Source organism: Condylura cristata, unplaced genomic scaffold (assembly GCF_000260355.1).
Source record: "Condylura cristata isolate star-nosed mole 26May11 unplaced genomic scaffold, ConCri1.0 scaffold00012, whole genome shotgun sequence".
NCBI classification, from domain to species: Eukaryota; Metazoa; Chordata; class Mammalia; order Eulipotyphla; family Talpidae; genus Condylura; species Condylura cristata.
Window position 1 is genome coordinate 11,742,184 of NW_004567113.1, and position 27,894 is coordinate 11,770,077.

The following is a 27,894-nucleotide window of genomic DNA, read 5'->3' on the forward strand; positions in this document are numbered from 1 at the left end:
TTGGTCACTACTTTACAGTTAAGGGTGTCATATTTGTATTAAGGTTTATCCCTTCAAATCCTACTATACAATTTCCAAGGTAGGTCTTCCAGCAGTGGTTGAACATTATCTTTGGCCAAAAAAGATCTATAAACTTGGACAAAATTGATTATTTCAGTGCACTGGAAATTGAAATAGGATATATAAGAATATTAGAAGCTTGGAAAATTGCTGCACAGTGGGAATCTGTAGAGATCTTTCTTTGGGCTGCTCCCATACTTCCTTCTATCACATGGAAATTTAGCCAGTACAGGATGTAACTGTAAATATCCCAGCAGTCAAAAATGACTCACTAATTTGAAAGAAAGGATAAAGCTTGCACCAGTGAAATTATCAATAGAAATGACAATCTCAGCAGACAATGAATAAAGTAGACTAATGGCCTCATAAAATTATGTGGTTGGCCCAGGCATCTTATTGAATGAGGGTAGGTATATGAACAGTTAAGGGCTTGAGCAGCTCTAAAATCCAACACTCCTCACTGATCCTGAGGCTGCCCATATGATCCTCAATAGAAAAAGATTATGTTGTTATTTAAAGATATCTTAATATTAGATATAATATGTAAAAATATTAGATTACATTAGATATAATATATAAAAATATTATTACTGATAAGCAAGTCTATTCATGTGCCTGATGGAGAGACCAAACAATGAATATTGAATTTTAATCATCAATCAATAAATAAAAGTTGTAAATCTTCACATCATATGCCTAGATTGTAAGCTATACTACAAAGCTATAATGAACAAAACAGTATGGTACTAGAACAAAAACAGACAGACAAGCTAAAGGAATAGAACTGAGAATCCAGAACTAAACTCACAGCTATATGGAGAATAAATCTATGACAAAGCAACCAAGAGAATATAATGTAAAAAGAAAAACCTCTTCAACAAATGGTGTTGGGGAAATTACGCAACCAGAATCAGAAGAATTAAATTAGACCACTATCTCAAACAATACACAAAAATGTATTCAAAATGGATAAAATACTTGGATGTAAGCCCTGAAAATATAAAACACATATAGGCAAAACACTCTATCGCATAGACCTCAGTAATGTCTTTGTGGATTTATATCCAACAGTAAGAAAAATAAGAGAACCTAAACATTTGGGACTATATCAAACTAAAAAATACTTCTTCACAGTGAAAACAAACTACCAAGATTTTCTCTCTAATAAATGAGAGAGAATATTTGCATACCATTTATCCAAAAAGGGTATCCAAGATCTACTAAAAAAACTCAACCACCTCAAAACAAAAGAATCCAAAAAACCCAATCAGTAAAAGCACTGAATAGCTAAATAGTAATTTCTCCAGAGAAGACATACTGATGGCCAACAATCACATGAAAAAATGTACACCATCACTTATCATGGAAATGCAAATCAAAAGCACAATGACAATTTGTTTATGGCAGTCCTGTGAGAATAGCCCATATCAGAAGATCAGAAACAACAAATATTGGTGAGAGGATGAGGAAAAGGGAATGCTCATACACTATTATCGGGAGTGTCAGGTGGTTCAGCCTATATGGAAAACAGTATGGAGATTTCTCAAAATATTAAAAATAGATGTACCATATGATTCAGCAATTCAACTCCTCGGTACTTTCCTGAAGAATGCAAAAACACTATGTCAAGGGACATATACACATCTATGTTCATAAGGTAACAGGAATAGCCATAAAAAGGGCCATTTCCATGTACCCTTTATCACCCAATGAAGTTGCCTGGGATTGGAGATATGGGGGGGGAATAAGGAATTTTCCTATAAATTAGGAAAGCATAGAGTTTTTAGGGCAGTGAAAATACTTTGCATGCTATCATAATTTTACAAATAATGAAAATGTACTTTGTGTAGTTATAATGTGCCAACATAATCTCTCATCAGTTGTAGCAAATGGACCATTCTGGTTGGGGATATTGGTAATGATGGAGGCTATGTGTGTGGGAAGGAGGGTTGGGCAGCAGAGAGGGGAAGGTGGCCTCTCTGTATCTTCCACTCAGTTTTGCTGTGAATATTAATCTGCTCTAAAAACAAAACAAAGTTTTAAGAATGGAAGCCAAAAAGTCAAGCTACAACCTGGAAGAAAATATCTGGAAGTAGTATAAACCGATAAACTAGATTTATAACAAAGTCTCTTAGAAGACAGTAAAAAGGAAAAAAGTCTTGTGTGAAAATGGACAAAAGTTATGAATAGACTTTTCATAAGGAAGATATACAAATGACAGAAGACATAAAGAGATACTCAACATTATCAGAGATAAAAGTATCAGAGATACTTTTCCATTATCAGGGAAAAGCAAACTAAAACAATTTAAAGTACCAGCTAGCTAGAATGTCATTCCTTTAACAGACGATGCTGGGTTTGGGTGAGGATGCATAGGTACTGGAAACCTTAAACAGTGTACATGGGAATGTGTGATTTGACTGCCATGTAGCACAGCTTGGTCCTTTAAACTTATATCACCCAGCAACTGCATCCCTAGAAATCTATGTAAGACCTGCCCACAACTAATCACAGCAATGTTTTTCATAAAAAACAAAAACTGAAAATAACGAAAATGTCAATCAACTGGTAAATGGGTTAGCAAAGTATGGTGTTAATAAACAAGAACAAAGTGATTGTATATGCAAAAATATGCTGGACGTCAAACACTCCATATGTTATGATTTCATGTATGTGAGAGATCCAGAAAAGGCAAATTCATAGACAGAAATTAGTGGTTGCCCCATGCTGGGATTGGAGAGTGGATTAGCTGCAAATGGGTACCAGTGGTCTTTTAGAGCAAAGGAAATGTTTTCAAACTGGGTTTGGTGCTTGTTGTATAATGCTGTTGTATATAAATTATATCCTCATAAAACCATTGAAAACAAATTGTTGACAGTTCAGATGTGTCTACTGAACCTAGTAGTAGTAGTAGTTGAAGTCCTTGATTCCTTTTTGCAAGTTTCAGAGATGTATTAAATAGATCAATAATATATTTCATAGTTTACTTCAGAATGTTCTCCACATTTATCATTTTTCTAGGTCCTGTCTGAATTTTGACACTGAAAGTCCTAAATAGAAACCACTGAATCTACTTAACTGTGTGCACAGTGAAGAGATCTGGAAGCTGAAACCCCATCCCCCGCACACTGTTGTGTTGTAAGCTTGGCAATTTGAGGTTTCACTCGCCAAGAGGACACCTTCAAGTAGACATCCATCAAAGAGTTTTCTTGTTCTAGATGACAAGCTTTGCTTTACACATTCATATCCTATGCGCATCTTGGAAAACCAGACTGCATTCTCTTGGTTCCTCTTAGAAACTCAGTTGTCATCAGCAGGAAGCAGTCGATTCACCCACCCTCATCTGAGGAGTGAAGAAAGTTCTCCCTTCTGCATAGGAAAAGGAAAACAGCAGGACTAAGGTAGGTCAGGTTTCAAATGTACTCAATTGTTAGAGGCCGTTTTTTATGTATAGCTACTACACAGATTCCCAAACAGAATCATTCCCTAAGGAGTGAAATTTAAATTCTTAGTTTCAGGGGTGGGTAGAGAGATTTGGCTGTGGACTATTGCAGGACAGATAACTCCCTCCTGGAGGTCAGGAAAGTGGGCTATGCTTTCTACTGCACTTGGTTGATGCATTTGTCAGCCCTTATCAACCACCACCTTATGTAAGGCATAGATCTGTCTTGACCATGTCTGTGACTGGCAGAAAACTACCAGTTCCAATGCTTTTCTTAGTGCCAGAATGGAGCTCAAGCATCCAGATTTGCTGATGTGAACTGAGGCTGCCATTCAAGGAAGACTCATTAATGCCACCTAAATCATATGTGGCCAAGTTATATGGTTACTTTCGGGCCCAATCCTACCCAATGGTCACTTCCCCAGGAGCTGAGCAAGGTAGTAACAGTTACTAATCAGCTCCTTTATGCTGTCAGTTTTTATTTAATCTTTAAAACAATCCTCATCACTTGGATCAATGAAACCCCTCTTGGAGCCACACAAAATGAAAACTAGAATGGGTGGGGAGAGGTTGTCCAAGGGATACAGTTGGGTGTTCAGATTTCAAAGCCCACTCATTTGTTCAGAAGCTTAAGTCATGTGGGCACCAGCTAGACCGGGAACACAAGGCCCGAAAGCCAATACCACTCACATGGTGTTAAACATAATGGGGATTTAACCTGTGTAATTACAAACTGTGGAATGTATCTTAGATATTCAGTACCCATTCTATAAAGCACTTTGCTTCTTGACAAACATGTTCCATCATTACCATGTTCCATCATTACCTTGTCCCTGACAATGTCACTGTAGGTGCCAGTGGTGGTTTATACCCAATTTAAAAGAGTTCCATATACCCATCATTATTCTGTAAACACTAATTGAATGGATGTTTCTTCTCCAGTGAAAAATAGCACAACAAAGTCAAAGTGTCATTTGTTTCAGTTTTATTTTCCTATCTCAGTTTCAGTAAAAGTTTGACACTGAAAGTCCTAAATAGAAATCAGGACACAGGCTATAAACTGTCTCCTGCCCATACAGAACATATAGTTTTACTTTTTCTTTTTCACTGAACAAGGTGATACTATATTTGCTCAAATCAAAGTACAAAGAGATACTATAAATGGGGGAGGGGAGGGAAATGTTTATCTGTGGTCTTGTTATTCTCATACAGTAGATGTATATGGACCACAAAAAGAGGGAAAGCACTGAGGAAACATTTGCATCCCACTAGTTAAAAAGCCAAGCAGTAAGTACCATTAGAATGCCCTTAAAAATAGCAAATTTGGAATAATTAGCTATTACCATGAGGGGAGTACTCTTTCATTTTTCTGCCACCACAATGCTACGCATGTATGTAGGTACTCGTCATGGTGCAAATATAAAAATGATCAAAGGCAGGCCTTTATGGCAATCTTTTGCTAAAATATATTCTGTTTTCATATACATGCTATAAAAGTACTCTGAAAAGGTCAATCTTTCGAGTTGTTAAAACTAAGAATTTACTTTTTTACATATAGAATAATGTACCCCTAACTCTAAAAGTATGTGTGTTTGAGAATCATTACTGTAACCAGGTATTTCTAGCTTCATATTTTGTTGACGATGATTGTACAGTGCATGTACTTAGTAATGCTCTCTTATAATTCTGTAGTGTAATGCTTCATCAACTACTTTAAAGAAAAAGTGCAGAGGGAGCTCTGTATCTCCAAGGAGATTTGGAATAATTAGCTATTACCATAAGGGGAGTACTCCAAGGAGGTCTGGTCCAAATCACTACATTTTCAACAGTAAGTTTCTACAACAAATTTTTCATTTTAATTTTCAACATTGGGAAGCTTAATCCTTTTCTGACCAACATTTGGACCAACTGAGGCAAATAATAATGAAATTAACAGGTCGGCTGCTTTTAAAAGTGACCATTCCCTCCTGTAAGATATTTCCAACATTATTTCTAGACTTTTATGGAGAATTGTGAACTAACGCTAACAATAACACAGTGAGTGGCAATGAATTGGCTGAATGTTTGCCAGTCCTCTTGGTGCTGGCTATGTTGAACTCTATCTCCCAGACCATGTGGCACGTTTTGAGGCTTCTAGTTCTAGATTACATTCATGGGACCCGGGCATACCTACAATCTTTTATTTTAGGTATAGTAGAACAACAGAAATATAAAATAATTAAAACTTGTTTCTGATTTAAACAAAAATATTTACTCTTTTCATTAGCAAAACATTCTTTAAAATATATCTATTTCTCCTCTCTGAACATTTAGCCAAGAACACTGGGTAACTTTCAAAGGTTTCATGCCGAATTTCAATACAGTAAATATAATTATACAAAGCACACAGCAACAGTAGCTTATTTACATTCATTGATAAGAAATTTATTTTCTCATCTGGTTACAGTGTCCAGTCCACCAAAGAAAAGGTTTGGCATTTGTGTGCTTTTGTTCTTGGTGAGAATCACTTCTGCTTGATTTTCATTCTTGGAAGAAAAAAATCATCAGCTGATATCCTCTCATTTATGACATGATGTGAAGAAGGCATGGGACAAAGGTTAGCTGTGACCATGGAGTCAGCCAGGGATTGCGCTTCCAGGCAGATCTTCCTTCTCCTCAGGCAAGTGCCCAGTGGGCTGTTGGGGGATCCAGGAGGGGACACCCAGGGCCAGGCATCAGCATCTTGGCCAAACACCCCTCTTACGGCCACCACCCCTTCTCACTACCGTCTGTGTTTATCTTACTGTCCCTGGTCCCGGAGCACATTCACAGGGACCATGCTCGGCGTCTGCACGGAACCACTCCACAGGGAAACGGGAGGCCAGGGAATGCAACCAAGGGCGCGGTGCACACCCGTCACCGCCTCCTGAGCCACGGTCACCTGCTGAGACGATCTGCGGGAGGTGGGGGAGGCAGGCGTGCACTGTGTTCTCCATGGCAGAATTCTCCTTTGTTTTTCTTGAAAGGTTTTTTTCGAGGTCATGTTTTTCCAAGCAGTTTTATCAGAAGGAGAGTTTGGTATCTGCTTTCTCTAGCCAGCCAATAGTGGTAGAAATGTCAGCCTCTCTCTCCTGAATTTTGAACCTATCTAAAAATGGAATATTTTCTCCTGACAAATGATTTACTTCTTTGAAAAGTGGAACGTTCTTTTTGTTTTTGGATCCAACTCAGCCTTTCTGCAAATACTTCAGGCTAAAAGAGGAGGAAGTGCACAAGAACTAACTTCCTATTGTGCCTTACATAAAACATTTTGCTAAAATTACAATAGCAGCTCCATGTGCAAAAGTAAATATTTGTGCGAAGGGCACACTGCCAGGTGCAACCTTAAGACATCCTCAATTTACTCATTTTATAGTGTTTAACTTTGTAAAACACAAGTCTTTTAAATTATGAAACCTAGCAAGTAAAGGGAAGGAAGTTAACAACAGAAAATACACTGTGGAAAAAAGTATTGGAGATTTTGCTGACAATTTGCTACTTATTTCATAACTTAGATCAAGTAAGTGTTTGTTAAATATTCACAGTAATTTCAGAGAAGAAACATTCATGTCTGTAAAACTTCAATCTATTGCATTTTCAACCATTTTTTCTGTACAATTACAAATTTCCATCTGTCAGTGCTTTTCTGTAGAATTCCTTATTGTCAGTCCTTCCCATCTCTTGGTCCAGTTATACCTTCAAGGTGGGCTGTAGGATTCCTTTCTCAATGAGATGAGTCTTCAGGGTTTTGTAGATATTTAGCTGCTGTTCTGGCTGAAGCACCAACAACTGCTGTAGCACTTTGCTGGGGTTCGGACCTCTGATAACAAAGCAGAAAAGAAAAGTTCATACCACAGAAACTCGCAAGTTAAAATGAATCATGCATTTCAGTGGGTGGTGAGTTCTACAGGATTCAGTCTTGATCAGTTCATGTTAAGGCCCAGGGTTAGTGTTAAAGAGATAAAACCCCCAGCACGATTCTGTGTCGAGAGATACACAATCCAGCTGTGGAGGGAAGACACGAACAACAGGAAACATTTTAGCGGGTGCAGGTCTAAGTTCTCAAAGATTCTCAAGTAGGGAGTAGTAACAATTCCTGAGATTGGAAAAGAGATGAAAACTATCCTGTAAAGAGAACAGATCTTAAATTTTGACCTTTCAGATACTGGAAGATCCCTGTTGAAGCAATACCCTGGAGAACGACAACTGTTCAAGAGAAAGGACATAAAAGTCACCAACCAAGCACTGAAAGGCAGAGCTGGAATTTACAAAAGGTGCCTCAGCCTTGGCTCAAAGAAAGTTTTAGGCAACCCTAAAGTAGCAGACAGAGTGGATGTGCTCTGGTTTCAAGAGGGGAGTCCGGGAGAACTGAAGGGCAGTGATGCCAGGTACTTGCGCGCCATTGTCCCCTCCAAAGCACATCTCCGCAGCAGCCGGGGTGGGGCTTCTCCTCAAGCCCCTCCCACATCCTGCTCCCGCCCTTGTCCTTCAGTAGCGCCCCCCAGTCAGAAAAGTTCCCAAACTTGTGGGTTTCTGCATTGGGGTGAGAGTATGGGGTGCAAGGGGGCAGAGGGCTCTTGGAGAGGCTGTCTTTGCCGCCCCTATCCATCTTGATGTGTTCTTTTTATCTCTGGGTTACTAAGGAGGTGGTCAGCTTATTTTCAAATCTTTTCATGGGGAAGTATTCCATATGTAGCTATATATTTGGAGTATCACAATAGGAGATAAACCCAAGCTTTTCAGCTATGTCATCTTGAACTCTCCTGACTCTTTCCTTTACAAAACTGAAGGGCTCAACTCTTCTGCCAAAAATCTATGGCCATGTGGTCTCTCAGGGTGGACATATATTCAAGACAGGACATAGCTTATTTTAGCTTGATTTCAAAGGATTCAGCAACCTCGCAAATTCAGAGTAGGAGCCCACAAGATAAAAAGAACCTCTTCTAGCAAGTTCAGCTAAATGCAAAATTATGTCAGTAAGGGCTGCTGGCAAACAATGGACTCCTGGCACTATCATGGTATTTTTAATAGTATAAATATTTGCTTTCAAATGGTGGACAACAAGGCTCACAGTATGACTTCCCTCCAGAGAAGAGAACAGTAGATTCAAAATAAAATATGTGCTTATGCCCTTAAAATGGCTATTTTCTGAAATCAGTGATTTCACCACTAGTTCCTAATGCCCAAGTATGTCAGTAAACAAATCATACTGCAAATGAATTAAATATTCCAATTTTAGAAAGCAAAGATTTAGTAATAAAAACAAAGCTATATACTTGTAAGAGGGACAAAAAGAAACTTTAAATATCATGATGAAGGAATGGTAGACAAAGAAATACCATGCAAATACTAACCAAAAGAAAACTGATACAGCCTTTCTAAAATTCAAGAAAATAAATTTTAAGCAAGTAGTTAATAAAGATGGATATTAGGCAATGACAGACAGGTCAGTTTAACAGATATGACAAACTCAACTTCAAAATACATTCAGAATTAAAAATAGGAACAGGAATAGGTATACTTACTATCACAATGGGACATTTAGACAAAAGTTCTCTTTATAACTGATAGAACAGGTAGAGAGAAAAGAACCAACCAAAAATTCAGTACAGAGAACTTAGCTAAATGTCATGTAACTGATATATGCTAAAATATCCATAAGCTTCAGAACATACATTCATTCCAGGTGCATGTGGAACATGTATCTGAATAGATGATATATTGGGACATAAGACAAGTCTCAACAAATATTAAATACTGAAACAAGAAAGTAAGAAGAAGGAAAAAATCTGTTTGGAAACCTATCAATAGGCTTCTAAATAATCCATGTGTCAAAGAAGAAATAGGGAAATCAACTTATTTGTGACTGAATAATAAAAATACAAATATGACATAAAATGAAAAGAAAGTACTTTAGAGGAAAATTTACAGAGTAGGATGGTTTTAATAGACAAGCTGAAAATCAATAATCTTTAAGAAGCTTAAACAGCAAACTAAAGAAATGAAAGATGAGTGGAGATCAATGAAATTGATGAAATACACAACAGAGGAGGTTAACAAAGCCTGGATTTGATTCTTGTAAATAATAATGACATAGATAAACTCCAACAGGAATGCCCAAGAAAAAATGAGTTAATAAAAAAGTGCTTACACTGCTAGAGGCATATATTTGAAATGCATATTTAGGGATGTATACATATGCATTTTACTCTAAACTCTATAAAGAACATACAAATTTTCTATGACTCTGGCATTAGCAGAGACCATGGAAAATAAAGTTAGCGTGTTAATTGATAAGGTAGCTCTTCACAACACAAACTGGCATCTTAAAGCAGATCCAAAACATTATGATTGAGTAGCAGGAATAAAACACCTGATATAAATAGTAACGCCCCTCCATTTACCACGTGCTATCTCATCAATCCCTACCACACCTACAGCCCCCTGGCCTGCTTAATATTTCTGTATGGCATTTGTTACCACCTAAGAATTGTATTTGTCTGCTGCTGCTCCCTCTGAAAAATGGAAGGTCTATGTCTAGAACACTCCAACACTTAGCAAGCACTCAAGCAGTAGTAAGTAGACTGGATGAACTATTGGGTCCCCAGCCCCCACTTTAACCCTTAGTATTTACTGCAATATCCACAGTTGAGAAATCACATCTCCTGATGTGCCAAATCAAGTGCAGCTGGCCATGACTGGATTTTGACCACAGCACTGTTAAGGACCATGCACTATTGTTTCTTAAATTACTCACATAGGTATAAAACAATTATAACAACCACCAACATTCAGGATTCCATGTGACAATTTCAGGGATCTCCTTTGATACATTTTTTTCCAATGGTAATCTATAGTAACTCATTCGAGCTAATGCCTATTGGAATGAATATTAAAATTATCTGATAAGTCATTAAAAAAAAGCAAAAGTACCTTATAAAACTTGTGATGTACACATGAACGAATGTTGCCATCAAATATTGACAATCAAATCTGTCCATTATTCCACCATGTCCAGGAATAGTGTTTGCAAAATCCTTCAGAAACAAACAGACATATTAAACTTTCAAGAAAGAAAAAAAGACAAAAACCTCCTACCTGTAAATGTCTCTGATCTCATGAACTCTTAAGGAAAATACATTACTACTGGATCTTCCCACTAAACACAAACATATTAGAACATGACCAGAAATTTAGCCATTTCTTTTGAACATATCCCATGTTAGAGTGACTGAACTGACCCTCAACATTCAAAAACAGTAGTTAAAATTAACTGAATCCAGCACCAAACTCTCTCAGTTAATAAAAACCGCTCCAAGTTCACCAGCTCTTACTAATCTGATCTTGCGACAGCCTATCTTCTATTTAATCAGAAACCAGTTGGTGGGCTATTTTATTATCATTGACAGATACACAACTGGCTCTAGCTCTTCCTACTCCAAAGTCCTTATACTGAAATAAACATTTTACTACCATGATAAATTTCTTTTAAATATTTGTGTAAAAAGAAGAGCACAACAGATTGTTCCCTTTGGGACATGTTAGTCCCTGAAATGGCCAAACTGACGGAATGGTTAGTAAGCCTGTGCAAATGGACTCCACATGTCTGAGTGTCTAGAAAATAGAAACAAGTAATTTTGCCTTTCCAGTTTACCCAGGCGACCTTAGAACATCTAAAATGCATTAATAATTATGTTTTCATTTCAAAACAAAATGCCAAAAAAGATCAACAAGAGATTTTAAAGAAACAAGAGATTTAAGAAACACCATCATAAAGTAGGTCATTTCTCTGTTTATAACGAATACTGAGCAAGTCTTTAGTATTTGCCAACACACATCCTTCCTGCTCTTCCCACTAGCCAAGCCCAGGTGCCATGGTAACTTAATACCACTCTTCTGCGTGCAACTATATGACACTCATCACACATGGCTATTGCCATGATTCCCAGTGACCATGGATATCACCCCTTGTAGGTGGTGAGTGTCTGGAAAACAAACAAACCCTACACCTTGCTGTACAGTCATCCCACCACCAGCGTTCCCTTCCCATTACAAGAGCTCATGGAGTTAATGAACCTTTCCCTGGCATGTGGCCCAGTGCACTCCCATCTCCTATTTGACATCAGCCACACTGTTTGGGTCCTCTTTATAAGGGTCTGGCTCCCCACTTCTCTGCACTCACTGGAACTTCCTTCTTTAGGTTTCTCTACAGGACTCATTTTCCTCCTTTTCTCAGAGCCCTGTTCCCAGTGTCACCTCCTCAGAAAAGCTTGACTTTGCCCCCCTTTAACAACCACGCTGTAAGAGCCCGTGTCACATTTAGTTACGTCACATGAGGGGCGCTGAGAAAACATGGCAGACCAGCTCGTATTATGAAGATCTAACTTAATTGAAGCACAGGGAGAATTTTAAGTATCTGAGACAGGTAACTATAAACTAGGTTCCAGAGATCAGATCCAACCACTGCCTCTTTTTGAAAATAGGTTTATTAAAGCCCAGCTATCCCTGGTCACTGACCAAGTCCCCGGAAGGACGTCCATACCACAAAGGCAGAATTCACAGAGTTTGCTGACTCTTATCTACCAGAATGAACAGTTTAACATCCAAAGTTCTCTTACATGTCCCTTTAGGTGAGACTGTAGCAAGGCTTCTAAACTCTTGATAATTCATGGCTAGGTTATTAAACACTCGACAGACCAAGATACTATGTATGTCCCAGCACTAAGTGGCATATGTCATTTCTATATGGCACTTTAAAATTCAACAACATTGTATGATCAAACCTTACAGTAAGGAAGAATACACTGAAAGTGAGCCAGGAGTTAGTTCTATAAGGCTGAAACAAGTGAGTATAAAAGGTTTTGCCTAGGGACTAAATGTATGAGATCAACAGAGCAAACTTTGAACTGCATGATAATCTTGAATGATATCTTCTAATAACAAGGCAAAGTGTCAGAATACACACCTTGATTTTGAAAGCTCTTTTGAATCCACTGGCAAAAAAACCTCCGAAAGGGCCAATCAAAGATGCAAAAGTTGAAAGAGCAATGCTGTGTATCTGGAAAGGATACAAACTCACTGTTTCCTAAAGAAGGGAGAAAGGTAGGAAAGGGTTAGAGTTCACTGCATGAAAACCATCCCCAGCAATCATAGCATTCTTACTTTATGATAAGTAGTAAGTCCGAGCACATACCAGATTTTTGTTAATTTCATAAACTTTCCCTAATTTCATGAGAAAAATATATCATAAACTCTCATTACTAATTCTCTTCTTAGCCAATACTCCTGAGTCCCTCCTGTAAACACACCGACAGCTTCTAGCATGCTAAAATCTTGAAGAAAACAGCCTAACAGTTGAGTTGTAGGCTAACCAAAACTCAATTGAGCTAATACCTGATTTTGCTTTTTACCAGTAGTACTTTGCTTTAGTAATTATATAGTGTATTTTTATTTTTATTATTTTACTTTAATTTTATATGAGTAAAAGAGAGAAAAGTAGGCCTTTCTCTAAAAGAGAGAAAAGTAGGCCTTTCTCTTAAAACTAAATGTTCAGGATCACCTGAACACCTAAGTTGTTTAAAAAATAAAAAACACCAAAATGAGTGCAAGACAGTTATAAGTGATTTGGAAAGGGAGAACATAATTCTTAATTTTCTATTAAAACAGAAGCTACAATAGTCTATTGTGGGTACGGCGTTAGAAAGCTTGCTGAGAAAGTCTTTGGACCTGCTCTCAAAGCAGTGACCTTATCTTTAATCAAAGGATGGCTACCTCAAAAAGTTCTTACAGCAGGTAATAGATGGCTTTGACATTGAAAAAATTCTGACAATTCATGAATTTGACTCGAGGAGAAAAAATTCACTAGTTAGCCTGTTTCTGGCACACACATGCAATTTTTGACCAGTCTTGATGTACAGATCAACAGAACTCAATTAGACAGATGTTAAGTGAATATCTATCGGGGCAAAACTCACATTGCCTTTACAATGCCAGTGCTTTTGTGTGGGAAATTGATTTTCAGAAGCAGAAGTTTTCTTTAGTAGTAAAGATTCCCTAAAAATCAAGTAATCTTTGGACTGGTGAATTTTTAATTAGTTTTAAATTCAGTAAATGTCAGTTATATGTGTAACTCGCTTTAACCCATTCCATTTCTAGAAACTAAAGGAATATTGAAAAATATTTTCAAAACAAACACAAGATAAATCATCAACAGTATGCATATCATTAGGACACAAGATAAATCATCAACAGTATGCATACCACTAGGAAGTAAATCCCTAATAAACAACTAGATTGCAACAGGTTTAATTATTTTATGTTCAAGAAGAGGAGTCGCTAGAGGATTAAATATATTATTGATGTTAAGATGACAATGACACCACCTCAATATTGTAAAGTTGAAAATTCAGCAGAAATAAATGTCTTAAAAAACCTTAACTCTACTTTTAAATGAAATCTAAAGGAGCTCAATCATGTTTATCTTACCCATCTCAACACTGCCTTTAGAAAGGGAGGGAGTGAATAGTTCTGAAGCTGGAATAGTTCTGAGGGTTCACATTCTGTAACGAAGGAGTTGACATCGCTTCGGTATTCCACTGGGCAGACAAAGTACTGGTATTTGGAGAGCAGATACGCAGCCTGAATAACAAGCAGTAGTTCATGAAATGTTGGATGGAAATGCACACACACACATATTATGCTATATGTCAGAAGAGACCAGAGATAGAATACCAACATTTCTTTATGTTATATATTTTTGAAGTTCGGCTGTCATGCCAACCAGCTAAAAACTTGGAAAAGTGACTAGAAAAACAAAAGGCTTTTTAAATCAATGAGATTGCAATCCCTTGCATGAACACAATCTAAAAAGGGGAAAGAGACAAAAAGCTGATTTGAACAATTAGAGAAGCATTTTATCAAGGTCTTACTTTTTAAAAATACAATTATTAGAAGAAGCTACCAATTATAAATGTACAGGAGAGTATAGGGCTAAAGTTCTTTGGATAAAGATTACATTAATTTCATCATTGAATAAATAATCAATGATTAAAAATTATGAAACAGTACTGGTAAAAAACACCAATTGTTCTTATCAACCCAGGAAACTTTGACTAAATTATCTTGCCTTGTCACAATATTGCAATTTTTTTTAACGAGTTGTCCACAGTCATGGATTCATAAAACAAATACACATTTAAATTGTAAGAGAACAGTTTATTCTTTTCTAACACAGCCATCCATCCATCATATACTAAAAAACTGTCAACAGAAGCACAAGTCTGACACCAGGATTGGGCAGATACTGATTCTGCTGCCAGTTTCCTCTAAATCAGTTGTTAGGAAAGGCATATAAGTTCCCTCACTAGTATTTCATTATGCATTTCACTCTTACAAGATAGTTCTTTATTTTTCTTCCAAGGATATGGCTATATTTCCAAATTAGTCTTTAATAATTCCAGTCTTGCAGTATTATTAACTTACTAATAATGTTTTATACAAACACTGAACAAGACCAGATCTCTTTTCACTATTTTAATTGTAATCTCATCAATATTCTACCACCTGTCCAAGTATCTCTGATCACAAGGCAGCTGTTAGAAACAAGGAAAACATAAATGCCTGGCAGTGGGCCTCAAGCCTTGCTGCACATGACAGTCACCTGGAGGCGTTTCTGAACCCTGGAACTGGCTGGGCGAGGCTGGTTTCTACTCACCCATCAGTGATTGAGGTATGAGGCCAACAAGAAATCTCTTAGGGTACAGAAGAGGTTCTATTTAGTGAGTTTCACTAAATTAATTAGCATTTTGTGTTTTGACTCTTTCAGCTTTATAACAGACTAATAAACTTACTACCATTTTTCAAAATGTAAGTAATATAAATTCCTAGTAAAACTCACAATGAATCCAAACACGACTGTGGAAAAGAAACCACCGATGAATCCTTCCCACGTCTTTTTAGGAGACAACTAAAAAAAAAGGCCAAATAAAAAATTTTAAGTTACTGCATTAACAATATACACATATATACCAATTTTGTTCAAATTCACACAATACCTTGTGGTTCTCTGCTTACTTTTTCTCACAAGAATGGTTTTGCATCCCTTTTCCTTCATTCCATGATCCTGATTTACCTGGGCTTTTATTTCTAGTACTATCTAACTCATATTATTTGCTCCTCCAACATTTGGGTTGTTGTAAATCTGTTTCAATATACAGCCTCAATTTATTTGTTGTTTTGTTTTTCTTTCAAAACTCTATACTGTGACATTTATGTTTATATAAATTACCTTAACATGTAGTTCTTGAAATAAGGAGATATATTCATTTGAAGTACACATGGACTGTGCTGACCTATTACTAACCAAAAACAGACTGAGTATAACAAAACATGTACACTACAGCATACTCTCCAAAAATCATGCATACTGCAGATTTCTTCTGAAATCATAAAATACTTTCACAGCCCCAGCCACCAATTTTGCTCTACTTACATACCCAGAATTCTCTGCTGGGTCACAGTCTACGCCTAACATCATAAGAAAGGCACACGCTGTTCTCTAAGACTAGATACTGTTTGTCAGAGTCAGGTTACTGTTTTCAGACAATGGAGCATTCAGGAAGAAAATCCTAAAGGAAAGTCTGGAATTTAGTAAAACAGGCAGAAGGAAAAGAAACCACATATGGAAGACAATTAGAGTATCAGAGTCTGGGTGGATGAACTAGATTGAGTCTCTGTTGACCTCTTGTCTTGATGATGTTCACAGAGCCCCAAACATAAAGTGTTGGCAGAAATGGTTTCCTAATAAATTCGATCATAATTCTGCCTTTAAGAAGGCGCAGTGGGTTAAAGCACAAGACTCAGAAGCTAAAGCCACTTCAGTATGAGTTCGATCCTCACCCTGGAGGTGATCCACATGGCAAGGCAGACCTCTCCTGACCTGCCCGCTGCTCCTCTCAGCAGTGTATTTCCTCAGTAAGCCTGTTCTGCTCCCCACTCTGTCTCTGGTGAATCCTCTCACCACCCTTGCACATCTAGCTTGTACCCCAGTTCTACATGCAGAAATAAATACATCTTAAAAAAAAAACAAACTAGCTTTTCAAATTAAATGAGCTGTATCCAATTAGTACAGGAATTCATTTGCTTATTTACATCTGGGTAATATACAACTAACCCATGTTCAAAATCAGACAATGAGAGTCTTCTACAGTTGTAATGGCTTCTCTGAAGACTTTTTAAACAAAAACTTCTCAGCACAGAATAGTTGTATTATTTGCTTTTGTAATGAAGCCAGCTTTAGAAACTTTAAAAAATATACAGCTTGCCTTCCAGGTCAGCCTGATACTGTGTAAACTTGACTTCTAAGTGGGGAAGATTTAGGGAAGGATTTTGAAGGACAGGATATTCAGGCCTATGATCCAAACAACAGAAGGCTTTATATCTGAACTCTGAAGAGCTTGTCTCTTCAAAACTGCCTTCACAAAAATAACATCACAATAGCCCATTAATATATTTATGGGATTATCAAAGACTGCCCAATATCTGAAATTGAGTCTTTATCTAAAGCCCTAATATTAAACTTTTTTTAAAAAGAAATTGATTCAAGAAAAAGGTCCATTTTGTTTTCTTTGCCTTTTAAAATGAATTTTTACTTCTTTTAAAAATATTTATTACATCATCCACGACAAGTGGCTTGTTTCTTTCTGCCCCAAATAAGAACGGTTTAACTTAATTCATTTCCATTTTTGTCTCCACTGACTGAAAACCAAATCTAGGGCAATCTGCTCATGTGTATTTTCCTTTCTCTTACCTTAACATTTCATTATTACTTGCACTGTGAATGTTTTATTCTATGGATGTCAAAAATAATTTTTTTTAAAGATTTATTTATTCATACAGAACTGGGGTACAGGCCAGAGATGTGGAGGGTGAGAGGATTCACCAGAGACAGAGTGGGGTACAGAACAGGCAGATTGACCAAGTACACCGCTGAGGGGAGCAGCGGGCGGGTCAGGAGAGGTCTGCCTCGCCATGTGGATCTCCTCTGGGGCAGGTGGGGATCAAACTTATGCGGCTGTGGCTTAAGCTTCCCAGTGCAGTGCTTTAACCCGCTGCGCCACCAGGGAGGGCCTGGATGTCAAAAAATTTTTAATGAGCTTGGATGTACAAGTCTTATAAATGGACATGAGTGTTTGGAGATGTCTCAATATATACTTTCAAAAGGTTTGGCACATAAGTAAATCAACAAAGAGGTGGCTTGAAGGGAGAGCAGAACCAAGGAAAAGTTTGTTTATAGCATTGCTCAATGGAATAAAAAATGACACAATAGCTAAGGAAAAGAAAGATGAAAAGCCTTCATGGGAGAGGGGGTAACTGATGGAGTCAAGCCCTCATTAAGCTGTTAAAAGAATATCTAATGAAGAACCCAGATAGAATTTTGGGACATAAGCCTTACTATCCTGACACTGTGGTTGCTATGTACAGCTAGGGAAAACCAAAGTACCTTGGAAACAAAAAAAGATGCAAAGGTACAAAACTGTTGGATATTTGCTCCAGTGGCTAATCTTTAATACTATGATTTTTAGCTTACCTGTGACATTCTGCTATTACCTTAATTAATGGAGTTCTTCCAAAAAAAAATCCAAAAAGATAAGCGGTAATGTCATTGCAGATAACACTTGATATTGGGACAAGGAACCTTTAAAAAAAAAAAAGGTCAGCAGAATAAAGTCCATATGATTAAGTGGCAAATATTCATAAAGATGATGACTATCAATGCAATCACCATTTGTATTAGTCACAGTTGATAAGTAACAATAAATGACATTTGATAAGACATTCATAGAGACAACAAAATCAACCACATTTGTCCAATGAACAAGTGAATAGTGCAAAATCTATAAGTAAACTAAAATACTAGGAGAATACTGCTAAGAAAATATATAATAAATTTAATTTGAATGTTAAATAATTTCTAGTTTCATTAGGAATAAATACTTTTAACTTTTAAATTACTTAAATTCTCTTAAGTAAAGCACATTTTAAAAGCAGCTTTTCAAAATGGAATGCTTATTGTTTAGACAGTATATGATAAATTTATAGCAAGCACTTAATACAAATTCCCTCAGGAAAAATTTTCAGTTTTTTTTATCTTAACCTATAGTTGCATTAAAACACTAGTAATTATAAAATCCTACATATTTCAATAGGTCTCCCTTATCAATTAAAAGCTTGTATGGAAGATAGTCTTAAAATGACTGCAATTGTACACAAACACATACAAAGCTGGCAAGAGGATATATCTGTCTTGACAAAATCCAGTAACTTTAAAAGATTTTTAATGAATGTATTTTAAAAGGAATAGGAAAAACATAAGATCAGATTTTGTAAATCTCAATTTTTTTCTCCATTTTTTTTTTAAAGATTTATTTTATTTGTACATACAGAACTGGAGTACAGGCCAGAGGCTCAGGGGCGGTGAGAGGCTTCACCAGACAGAGTGGGGAGCAGAACTGGCAGATCAATGAAGTACACTGCTGAGGGGAGCAGTGGGCGGGTCAGAGAGGTCTGCCACGCCATGTGGTCACCTCCGGGGCAGGTGGGGATCGAACTCTGCAGAAGTGGCTTTAGCTTCTCAGTGCTGTTCTTTAACCCGCTGCGCCACCACAGAGGGACCCTCCAGTCTACTTTTTAACTAACAGCAATTTTTTTTTTAATTTTAGTCTAAACTTTTAACTAATACAAATGTTTTCTTAACCTACAAGTTACTACTACACAACTAACACTGTCCATCAGAAATCTGGTAACTACCCCTAGATAAAGGCAAGGTAGAACAGAACCAACGCACCCTTCCGTTAGAGAAATACACTGTCAGTACCTGTCTGCCGGCAAGCAAATCTCATGTTTTTGCATTCCATGCCAATAATACTTGCCTATACTTTGTAATCACATTTAGGTGTAATAACAATTAATTGTGGCTTTTGTAACTTTTTGCATTTTGTTTGGAACCTTAACAAGAAAGTTTCTAGCTATTAATAAGGTCTTTGTATGTAGTTATCAAACAGTAAACAACTCTCAGTATTTTAATGGAATGAGAAAAACAAGTAGTACATTTTAGAAGCTATAAGACATGGTCCAACGTAAAAGAGCTTTACAAGTGCTATATACATGAGAATATAATAAAAAGCAGCACAGTACTGTCCCCTTACCATATCATGCCTTCAAACAGATTTTGGATGACAAGATGTGACTGAGTAACTGTTATCAGTAAAGTGACATGGGTCCATGCGAACTGTTAATAGCCCAACAACACAATTAGTGAACACGACTGATCGGTGCAGCCAAGAAGGAACAGCAATGTTGAAATAAATTTCTAGCATGACTTTTGGTCAAAACTTGAAAGGCAAGTAAGTTAAATGTCACCAGTAAAATCATATTCACTTGGGGTCTCATTAGCACCTTAAAACCAGGAAAAAAAATTAATGAATTGATCATAATTTACCCACAAATGGTATACTAATGACAATGAATTATACCACTAAATTTAAAAAACGCATAATAAAAACGTGAGTCACTAGATTAAAATTATAACGAGAAATTTGGGGCATTATTGTAGCATTTACTGCCTTCTGCAGTTATTAAAAATGGTAAAAAAAAAAAGGTTCATTTCAAAAACTTCAAAGATCAAAATCAGCAGGGATCAACTGCCCTGAAACTCAAACTTGAAAGTTGATCTTCATAGCTCTGTTCAATAATAGTATTCAATTTCTCATTTTCAAAGGCCTGTTTCATCAATTTGACCTAGCTGAGAGAAAACCACTTTAGTGATTTTTAACATCATCAGTATGAATAGAATATGAACAAGAGAAGCCAGCATTTCTATATATTTGGTTTCATAAATTGTATTTTATAAAATGACTTCAAAATAAATCAAATGATTTTGATTTATTCATAATAAACTTATTTCCCATCTTGGCAAGCAATTTATTACATTGGTAGTTTAATTTAATCTGCTTAAAAGATCTAATATTCTGTTACCTCACTGCTTCAAAATGCATAAATGGCTTTTTTCCAAACAGGCACTATCTATATTTTCATAGAAGATTCTATTATTTCAAATTTGTCTGGATGGTTCTAGATTTTCACTGAGAATTTTACACTTTCCTGAAATCTCCAGAAATTAGAAACATTAAGGAATACTATCATGTCCCAGCAATGACTACAGCAGGCATCTTAATGAGCTAAAGCAAAGTAGAGAGAATAGGAAGTATATCCTAATCTAAAACAAGATGTAAATACTTAATTGCATTTTACAATCTCCTAGTTAATAACACTTCCAGGAAAGTAAATTCATTGTGTACAGTGATACATTTCATAAGACAGTAAACACTGTTCAAGGATATACAGAATAAAATATTATAGATCAAAAAGAATTATCATGTCTATAGCTAATCATAGCTACATCAAAAAAATCAGTACTCTGCTTACTTTTTTCTCAGGTTAAGCTCAAGTAAACAGTAACTTTCCATAGAAGTACATGGTAGATGTTTCTCAGACTTACTACCCAGTAGACCATGGAAATTCTACATATTTCTTCAATTCACTGAAAATGCTGAAAGAGTAAGTTCATAGGAAACTGAAAACATTTAAAATTTTGAATTATGAGAAAACTTTTGTAGCTATCCAAGTTTGAAATATCCCTCACATTCAGGTAAGACAGTGAATAGCAGATTATATCTTCTCACTATAGAAAAAGACTAAAGAACTATAATTATAGATAGTGACTACAAAATGCCACTTAATACACACCATATAAAACTGCAGACGATAATGTTTCTTCACCAAGCTCAGCACAAACATGCAGAAACCTGTTCAAGAACAAAAACATGTGCTTGTTATGCAATTTAGTACAAAGTGTGAGATTCACTGAGTACAAATAAAATCAATTTTCTATACCACATCTATACCATTTGTCAACTTACTAAAATATTAAGCATTTAAAGCAAAAGTTTCTTGAAGGAAATAACACTGTTTTTGCCAAAATGCCTCAATATATTCCATGGCATAATTTCAGTAAGTTTCCCCTGCATCAATTAAAAGAATTAGTTTCTTGCAAATATTGATATGTGAACTTAGAAAACCGTCTTGAATTTCAGCTGAATAAGATTTGCTATACTGATCAATCAAGTATATGTAAAGAATGTTTTAATCTCCACAAAATACAAAAGTTAATAATTACTATGGCAGCAAATATGTATTGAATTCTTACTATGTCCCAGGTAGTGGTCTACATATTTTTACAAGTATTAACTAATTTATGGGCTCCAACATCCTTATGATATCTACTATCTCCATTGTACAGATGAAGAAAATGTACATGAGATTTATTTTAATGGGAATTAAAGAGCTAGGCAGTAGTTAAGCCTCCCATCTTACTAACCCTCCAGTATCATGTAGTTCTATAAACCATCATCAGCAAGATATAATTTCAGAGTGACTTGAAAGTATTATAATGTGTTGGTATGTTTACAAAGAGCATTTTGCTTCTATCCTACAAATTTATTAAACAATGAAAAGTTCCTATATAAAAATTCTTACGTGAATTGTAATGATCACATCCTAAAATAACAGGAAGCAGTATGAAGTACACTTTGCCCATTATATCAGTAAACTGTTGAAATTTACAGAGGTAGAGACTGAAACTATCTGAACCAAGTTCATATTTAGATAAACAGTCACTCATCCACTCTATTCTGTAACATCTTTAGGGACTTTACTCTTTGAAATAGAAAATGAGTTGTCAACTTTCCTAGCCCTTATGAAATAAACACCAGACTCAGTTAATAGAAGCTCTAGTTACCAAGGCAATTCTACTCACTAGACTGAGTGAGGATGAAACTACACTGTGAAGAGCAAAGACAGCAGCCCTCTTTAGCTATTATTTGATGGCTGACTTGAAAGGTCAAAGTGTGAATGATGATTACAGAGGAAGAGAATGCCCACTGGCTCCTACTGGCTCCCACATCCTACCTTAACTCCCACCTGTGACTTACCAGGAACCTGATTCAAACAAATATGGACACCACTCCAAGTGGTGGCAAACTAAAAGTCACGTGTTACTTTGAGAGAAAGAAATGAAAAGAGTGATAAACTCCTCAAAGCAATGCCTCAAACATTGGAATCACCAAATAATACATTAAAAGTATTACTACAGTTTTTCTTCTATAGCAGGTACTGTTTTCAGTGGCCAGAGTAGTAATGTAGTCACTATGCTGTTAGAGACCACTGGTCCAAGGTTAAATGTGAACATGACGCTCATGGGGTTGAAAGAAAGGGAGGGGAGAGAGGATTCCCCAGAGACACAGTGGGAAGCAGAACGGGCAGACTGATGAAATACACTGTTGAGGGCAGCAGTGGGTGAGACAGGTGAGGTCTGCTGCACCATGTGGGTCATCTCCCTGATGAGGGATGGAACTCATGCTGAAGCAGCTGTGGATGGCTTCATAGTGCTGCGTCTTAACCCCTTGCTCCACTGGAGCGGTGCCTCCTGTATTTTACTTTAATTAAGTAGAAAAGTGATGGACTAACTTGGGTTCTCTCTGCTTTTTTTTTTTTTTTTTTAAAGATTTATTTATTTGTGCATACAGAGCTGGGGTACAGGCCAGAGGCTCAGGGGCGGTGAGAGGCTTCACCAGAGACAGAGTGGGGAACAGAACAGGCAGATAGACGAAGTACACTGCTGAGGGGAGCAGCGGGCGGGTCAGGAGAGGTCTGCCACACCATGTGGTCACCTCCGGGGCAGGCGGGAATCGAACTCATTCGGAAGCGGCTTTAGATTCTCAATGCTGTGCTTTAACCCGCTGCGCCACCAGGGAGGGCCCTCTCTCTGCTTTTTAAATCAGCTAACATCTATACAAAGTCTTTCTTGCTGCAGAACTAAAATTGTGACAGGACTTGCAGAAAAACACAAATATTCTCAATCTAGCACACTTTATACTTCCTGCTCTTCCATTTGGTAGGTGAAGCTCTTGAAGGTTGCTGACCAGTTCAGGATCTTGAGCAGAGCCTCAAGACTCTGAACAAAACACCAATGCTAAGCAGCACCCTGTAAGGATGCTCTCAGCCTCTTGATTATTCATTCATCCAACAAATATGAGAGCCAAATGCCAGATTCCATATAAGGTACTGATTACCAAACAAATAAAACACACAAAGTGCTGGCTGATGGTCTATGAGGACCATGTTGGGTCATATATAAAATGATAACAGCTACAGAGCACTATGTGTGATTTATATTGGAAGTTTTATCATATAACCCATTCATTACTATTTTAAAAGGTTGCATTTCAAAAATACACTTGTCTGAAATACACTGCTGGAAGGAGCAGCAGAGGTCAGGAGAGGTCTGCCATGCCATGTGGGTCACCTCCAGGGCTGGGGATCAAGCTCATTCTGCCATGGCTATGGGTAGCTTCATTCTGCTGCTCATTCTGTCTCTGGTGAGTCTTCTCACCTCCATGCCCCAGAGGTCTGGCTTGCACCCCAGTTCTTGTGTGCATAAATAAATAAACCTTAAAAAAATACACTTGTAAGACAATTGTGCCAATATCCTGATGGGATTACAATGTAGTTTTGTAAAACATTACCACTAGTATGTGTTAGTATGTGTTTGTAAAACATTACCACTAGAATGTGTTAGTATGTGAGCAAAGTACATGAGGGATTTCTTACAACTGCATGTAAATTAATAATTACCTCAATTAAAAAATACAATTTATTTTCCCATTTATAATGCTCTTGGTACTAAATACAAATCTAAATGTCTCAGGTCATCACTGTATTTAGTATGAATTACAGGATTAATTTCCTACTTAGTCGCCCAAGTTATTCATTTAATTACAAATCTGGTTGTGTTATCTCCTAGTTTAAAATCCTCCCATATTTTCCCAGGTATAAGCCCATACCGTTCCCATTATGTACAAAGCTTCTCAAGACACAGCTTGTCAAACATTAATGACTGTAGCTGATCTGTTCTCACTGCAAAGCCCTGAGCAGCTGTTTTCTCTTTCTGAATGCTCTTTCCACTATACACAGACCAATGACTACTGGTCCTTTATCTATGTGATTCTTGCCATCTCTTCCCAAGCACCTTCTACTGCCTTCCCATCCTCTGGCACAAATAGGGAGTCTCTTCCCTTTCTTTATGCTTTTCTGTCATTTTTCAGGAGTCAAATAGGGAACAAAAATCTCACCAGTTTCAGTGTCCCAAAAAGCAAACTATAGACCTTATTAACACTTTGTTTTCTCAATATCATTCATGATGCTGAGATTTGAAAGTGCTCTAATGTTCACCTCTGAATTTCTGTGATTCTATGAATCTTACCTTGAAGTAGCAAATAGTGAGCCATTTTTATGGCAAAACCAGTACGAAAAGGAATAATAATTTTATTTTATTGAAGAGTCACAAAGTTTAGTATATGACGCAACAATTACTGAAAAAGATAGGTTGGGGGTATCATGTGAACTGAGGAGATAGAACATTCTCTCCTGTGGTGTTAAAGAATCCCAGATCCACCTTACATTTACCAAAATAAGTCAATTTTTTTGGTTTGAAAACTATTCATAGTCTCTATCATCTTAATTCTTTCAAACTAATTAGAACTGAAAATGGAAAAACTTAAAACGAATCACTTCTGCAAAAGAAGAGAAATAATTTTCAGTACCTATTTCCAAGAATGTCCTTTCTTTAGGTATATTACTAGCATATTTTTTAAATAAATACACTCAAAACTGGACTGAACAAAAGAACTGAATGTAAAGGAGAGAACTTGTTAGAAAATGTAGCACCCCATCCCCACTATCTGCAAGAATGTTTCTCTAAAAACTATCATCATTTCTGGTTTCACTCACAGCAGAAGCATAAAGGACAAGGGGAAATAATAATAATGAACAACTATATACCAGAGACATCTTACGGAGGTTGAGTGGGAATGGGATCAAATGGGGGAAGAGGGGAGTGTACTAGACTATGGTGATGGCCCACCTGTGATGTAGTGATAGAAAACACACGGGGATTACAACTGAGATAGGAAAAGGCACAAAATGATGTAAAAATAAACTATTATATTAAAAAAAGTACATAAAAAAACTATCATCATTTCAGATTGTTTCACTCTCTGGTGTTCTATAACCAAAAAAGATTTGAAGATCAGGAATTGAAGTTGCCTGACTAAAGCAGAAAGACCATGAAGAACAACATTATAATTACTGAATAAAATTCCCTATAAACTTCATCTATTTTTAGCTTAATGAAAAATAGAAGAGAGTCTCATATACTTCTATTGTACTCATTTCCAAAACTGTATGAAAGAATTTATTTACAGAGAAACTTCTAAAAACTAAAATGATAAGAATTAAAAGTTAAAATGAAAACTCAAAAGATTTCATTTCCTCTTTTAAGACTCAAAATAACAATAGTCAAATATTTAAATAGTGCCAGGTACTATTCAAATTGCTTTACAAAGAAGTTGAGATGCAGGGAAATTAATTACATTCCTCAAATGTTTATTCAGCTACTAAGTGGCACAGACAGGATTCACATCAGCAATCAGACTGAAAAAAGCACATAGACAAATCAATTTTTTAGATGTTTTCATAATTGATAAAATTTACAGAAAATAAATCTGTTAATTTGAAGTTTATCTGAAGTATCAAATTCTTAATCTACAATCATAAAAATGTGTGGCACAGCATAGTATAAACAAATGTATATGCTCATATAAATTGTAACTGTGTAATGAACATGTCAGGAAAACTAAGTACCCTCATCAACTTTATAAGTCCCTTTTCTAGGAACAAACAAAGCAATATGCATGTGAAATTTTCTTAGCAAGTTATATTTAAAAGTTTTTTTTTACTATGATTTGCAAAGAAAATATTCAACTATATGGGGTTGCTATGAAATCAGTAATTTTTTTAGCCACCATTAGAGAATAATTGCTCTTCATGATGAAAGAAGTATGCATAGGACACAATTTTAAAGAAGAAGTTGGTTAAAATGTAACAAAGGATATTATAAATATATGACATAAAAAAATAAACATAGAAAATATATTAGCTACATATCAACAGGATAGTTTCCTTAACTTACCTGCCAGATAGAGGGCAAATGATATAAATCTATGGTAGCGAATGAGGAACTGAAGTTGCTCTTCTCTTTGAACAAATGTAGCAAAATAATCAGCCACAGTCTCTCCATAAAAAAAGTAATTAACACACAGTAGAAAGTACCTATAATTGAAAAACAATCATCCTTTTTATATTCAGACTTTCTTCTCAAATTAACAAAACCATTGTCTACATTTGATGATGACACAAAGCTCAAAACCAAGGTCAGAAATCCAGTTCAGAACATATCCCACCAAAACCCTATTTTCCTCTTTTAAACTTAGTTTCAAACTCATCAGTCAACAACAACAACAAAATTACTGCTTATAATTTATATCTTTAATTAACTCAAAAATCTACTGAAGACAGGAAACAATGTAGAAAATGCATATACAGCCCTACCCTCCTTCCCTCCCTCTGTCCTTCTCTCTCAAACACACATATCCACCCCCTGCCCCCACACACATACAGGTATTAAGTTTATACTGAACACCCACACTGACTCGCAGCTCTATTACTTTTTGAAAATTTTTTAATATAATAGTTTATTTTTACATCATTTTGTGCCCTTTTTCCATGTCAGTTCTAAATCCTATGGGCTTCCCATCACCAAATCACCCATGTGCCATCACCATAGTCCAGTGCATTTCCCTCCCCCCGCTGTTTTGATCCCATTCCCCAATCCACCTCCATAAAATGTCTCTGGTATCTAGCTGTTCATCATTATTATAATTATTTTCTCGCCTGGTCTCTTATACTCCTGCTATGAGTGAAACCATCTGGTATTTTTCCTTTCCTTTCTGGCTTATTTGACTAAGCATGATCCCTTCCAGCTCCATCCATGTTGCTGCAAAAGGCATGTGTTTGGCTTTTTGGTTGCTGAGTAATATTCCATTGTGTATATGTACCACATCTTTTTCATCCAGTCATCCACTTTTGGGCTTTTGGGTTGTTTCCATGTCTTTCCAATTGTAAATAAAGTAACAGCTCTATTACTTTTAAGAATAAAGCTCCAAGCCTGCTTGTCCTAAGGACAATCCAGAGAAGGAAGAAGTAATCAACCTCTTTCCCCACTGGCCACACTTGATAGCATCTTTCTCCCCTCAATGCTCCAGTTGAGCAGTGTTTCCTAAGAGGGAGTAGTGCAGGGAGGAAGCAGCAGCAGATAAAAATATCTGGGCGGCAATTTTTAAAACTGTTTAGATCACCTG

General features: G+C 36.5%; 1 protein-coding gene across 1 annotated transcript in view; it reads right to left on the reverse strand.

Annotated features, from left to right (window-relative positions):
* Positions 1 to 4,472: 4,472 nt before the first annotated feature.
* CDS1 (CDP-diacylglycerol synthase (phosphatidate cytidylyltransferase) 1) overlaps positions 4,473 to 27,894 on the reverse strand; it is a 52,800-nt gene continuing 29,378 nt past the window's right edge. The window contains exons 5-13 of the mRNA XM_004681149.2: positions 26,667 to 26,806; positions 21,326 to 21,384; positions 19,726 to 19,808; positions 18,128 to 18,215; positions 15,417 to 15,485; positions 14,006 to 14,158; positions 12,486 to 12,605; positions 10,454 to 10,557; positions 4,473 to 7,340 (exon numbers count right to left, since the gene is read on the reverse strand). Of these exons, the coding sequence (XP_004681206.1) occupies positions 7,211 to 7,340; positions 10,454 to 10,557; positions 12,486 to 12,605; positions 14,006 to 14,158; positions 15,417 to 15,485; positions 18,128 to 18,215; positions 19,726 to 19,808; positions 21,326 to 21,384; positions 26,667 to 26,806 (946 nt within the window). The 3' untranslated portion in view covers positions 4,473 to 7,210. The remainder of the gene's footprint in view (positions 7,341 to 10,453; positions 10,558 to 12,485; positions 12,606 to 14,005; positions 14,159 to 15,416; positions 15,486 to 18,127; positions 18,216 to 19,725; positions 19,809 to 21,325; positions 21,385 to 26,666; positions 26,807 to 27,894) is intronic.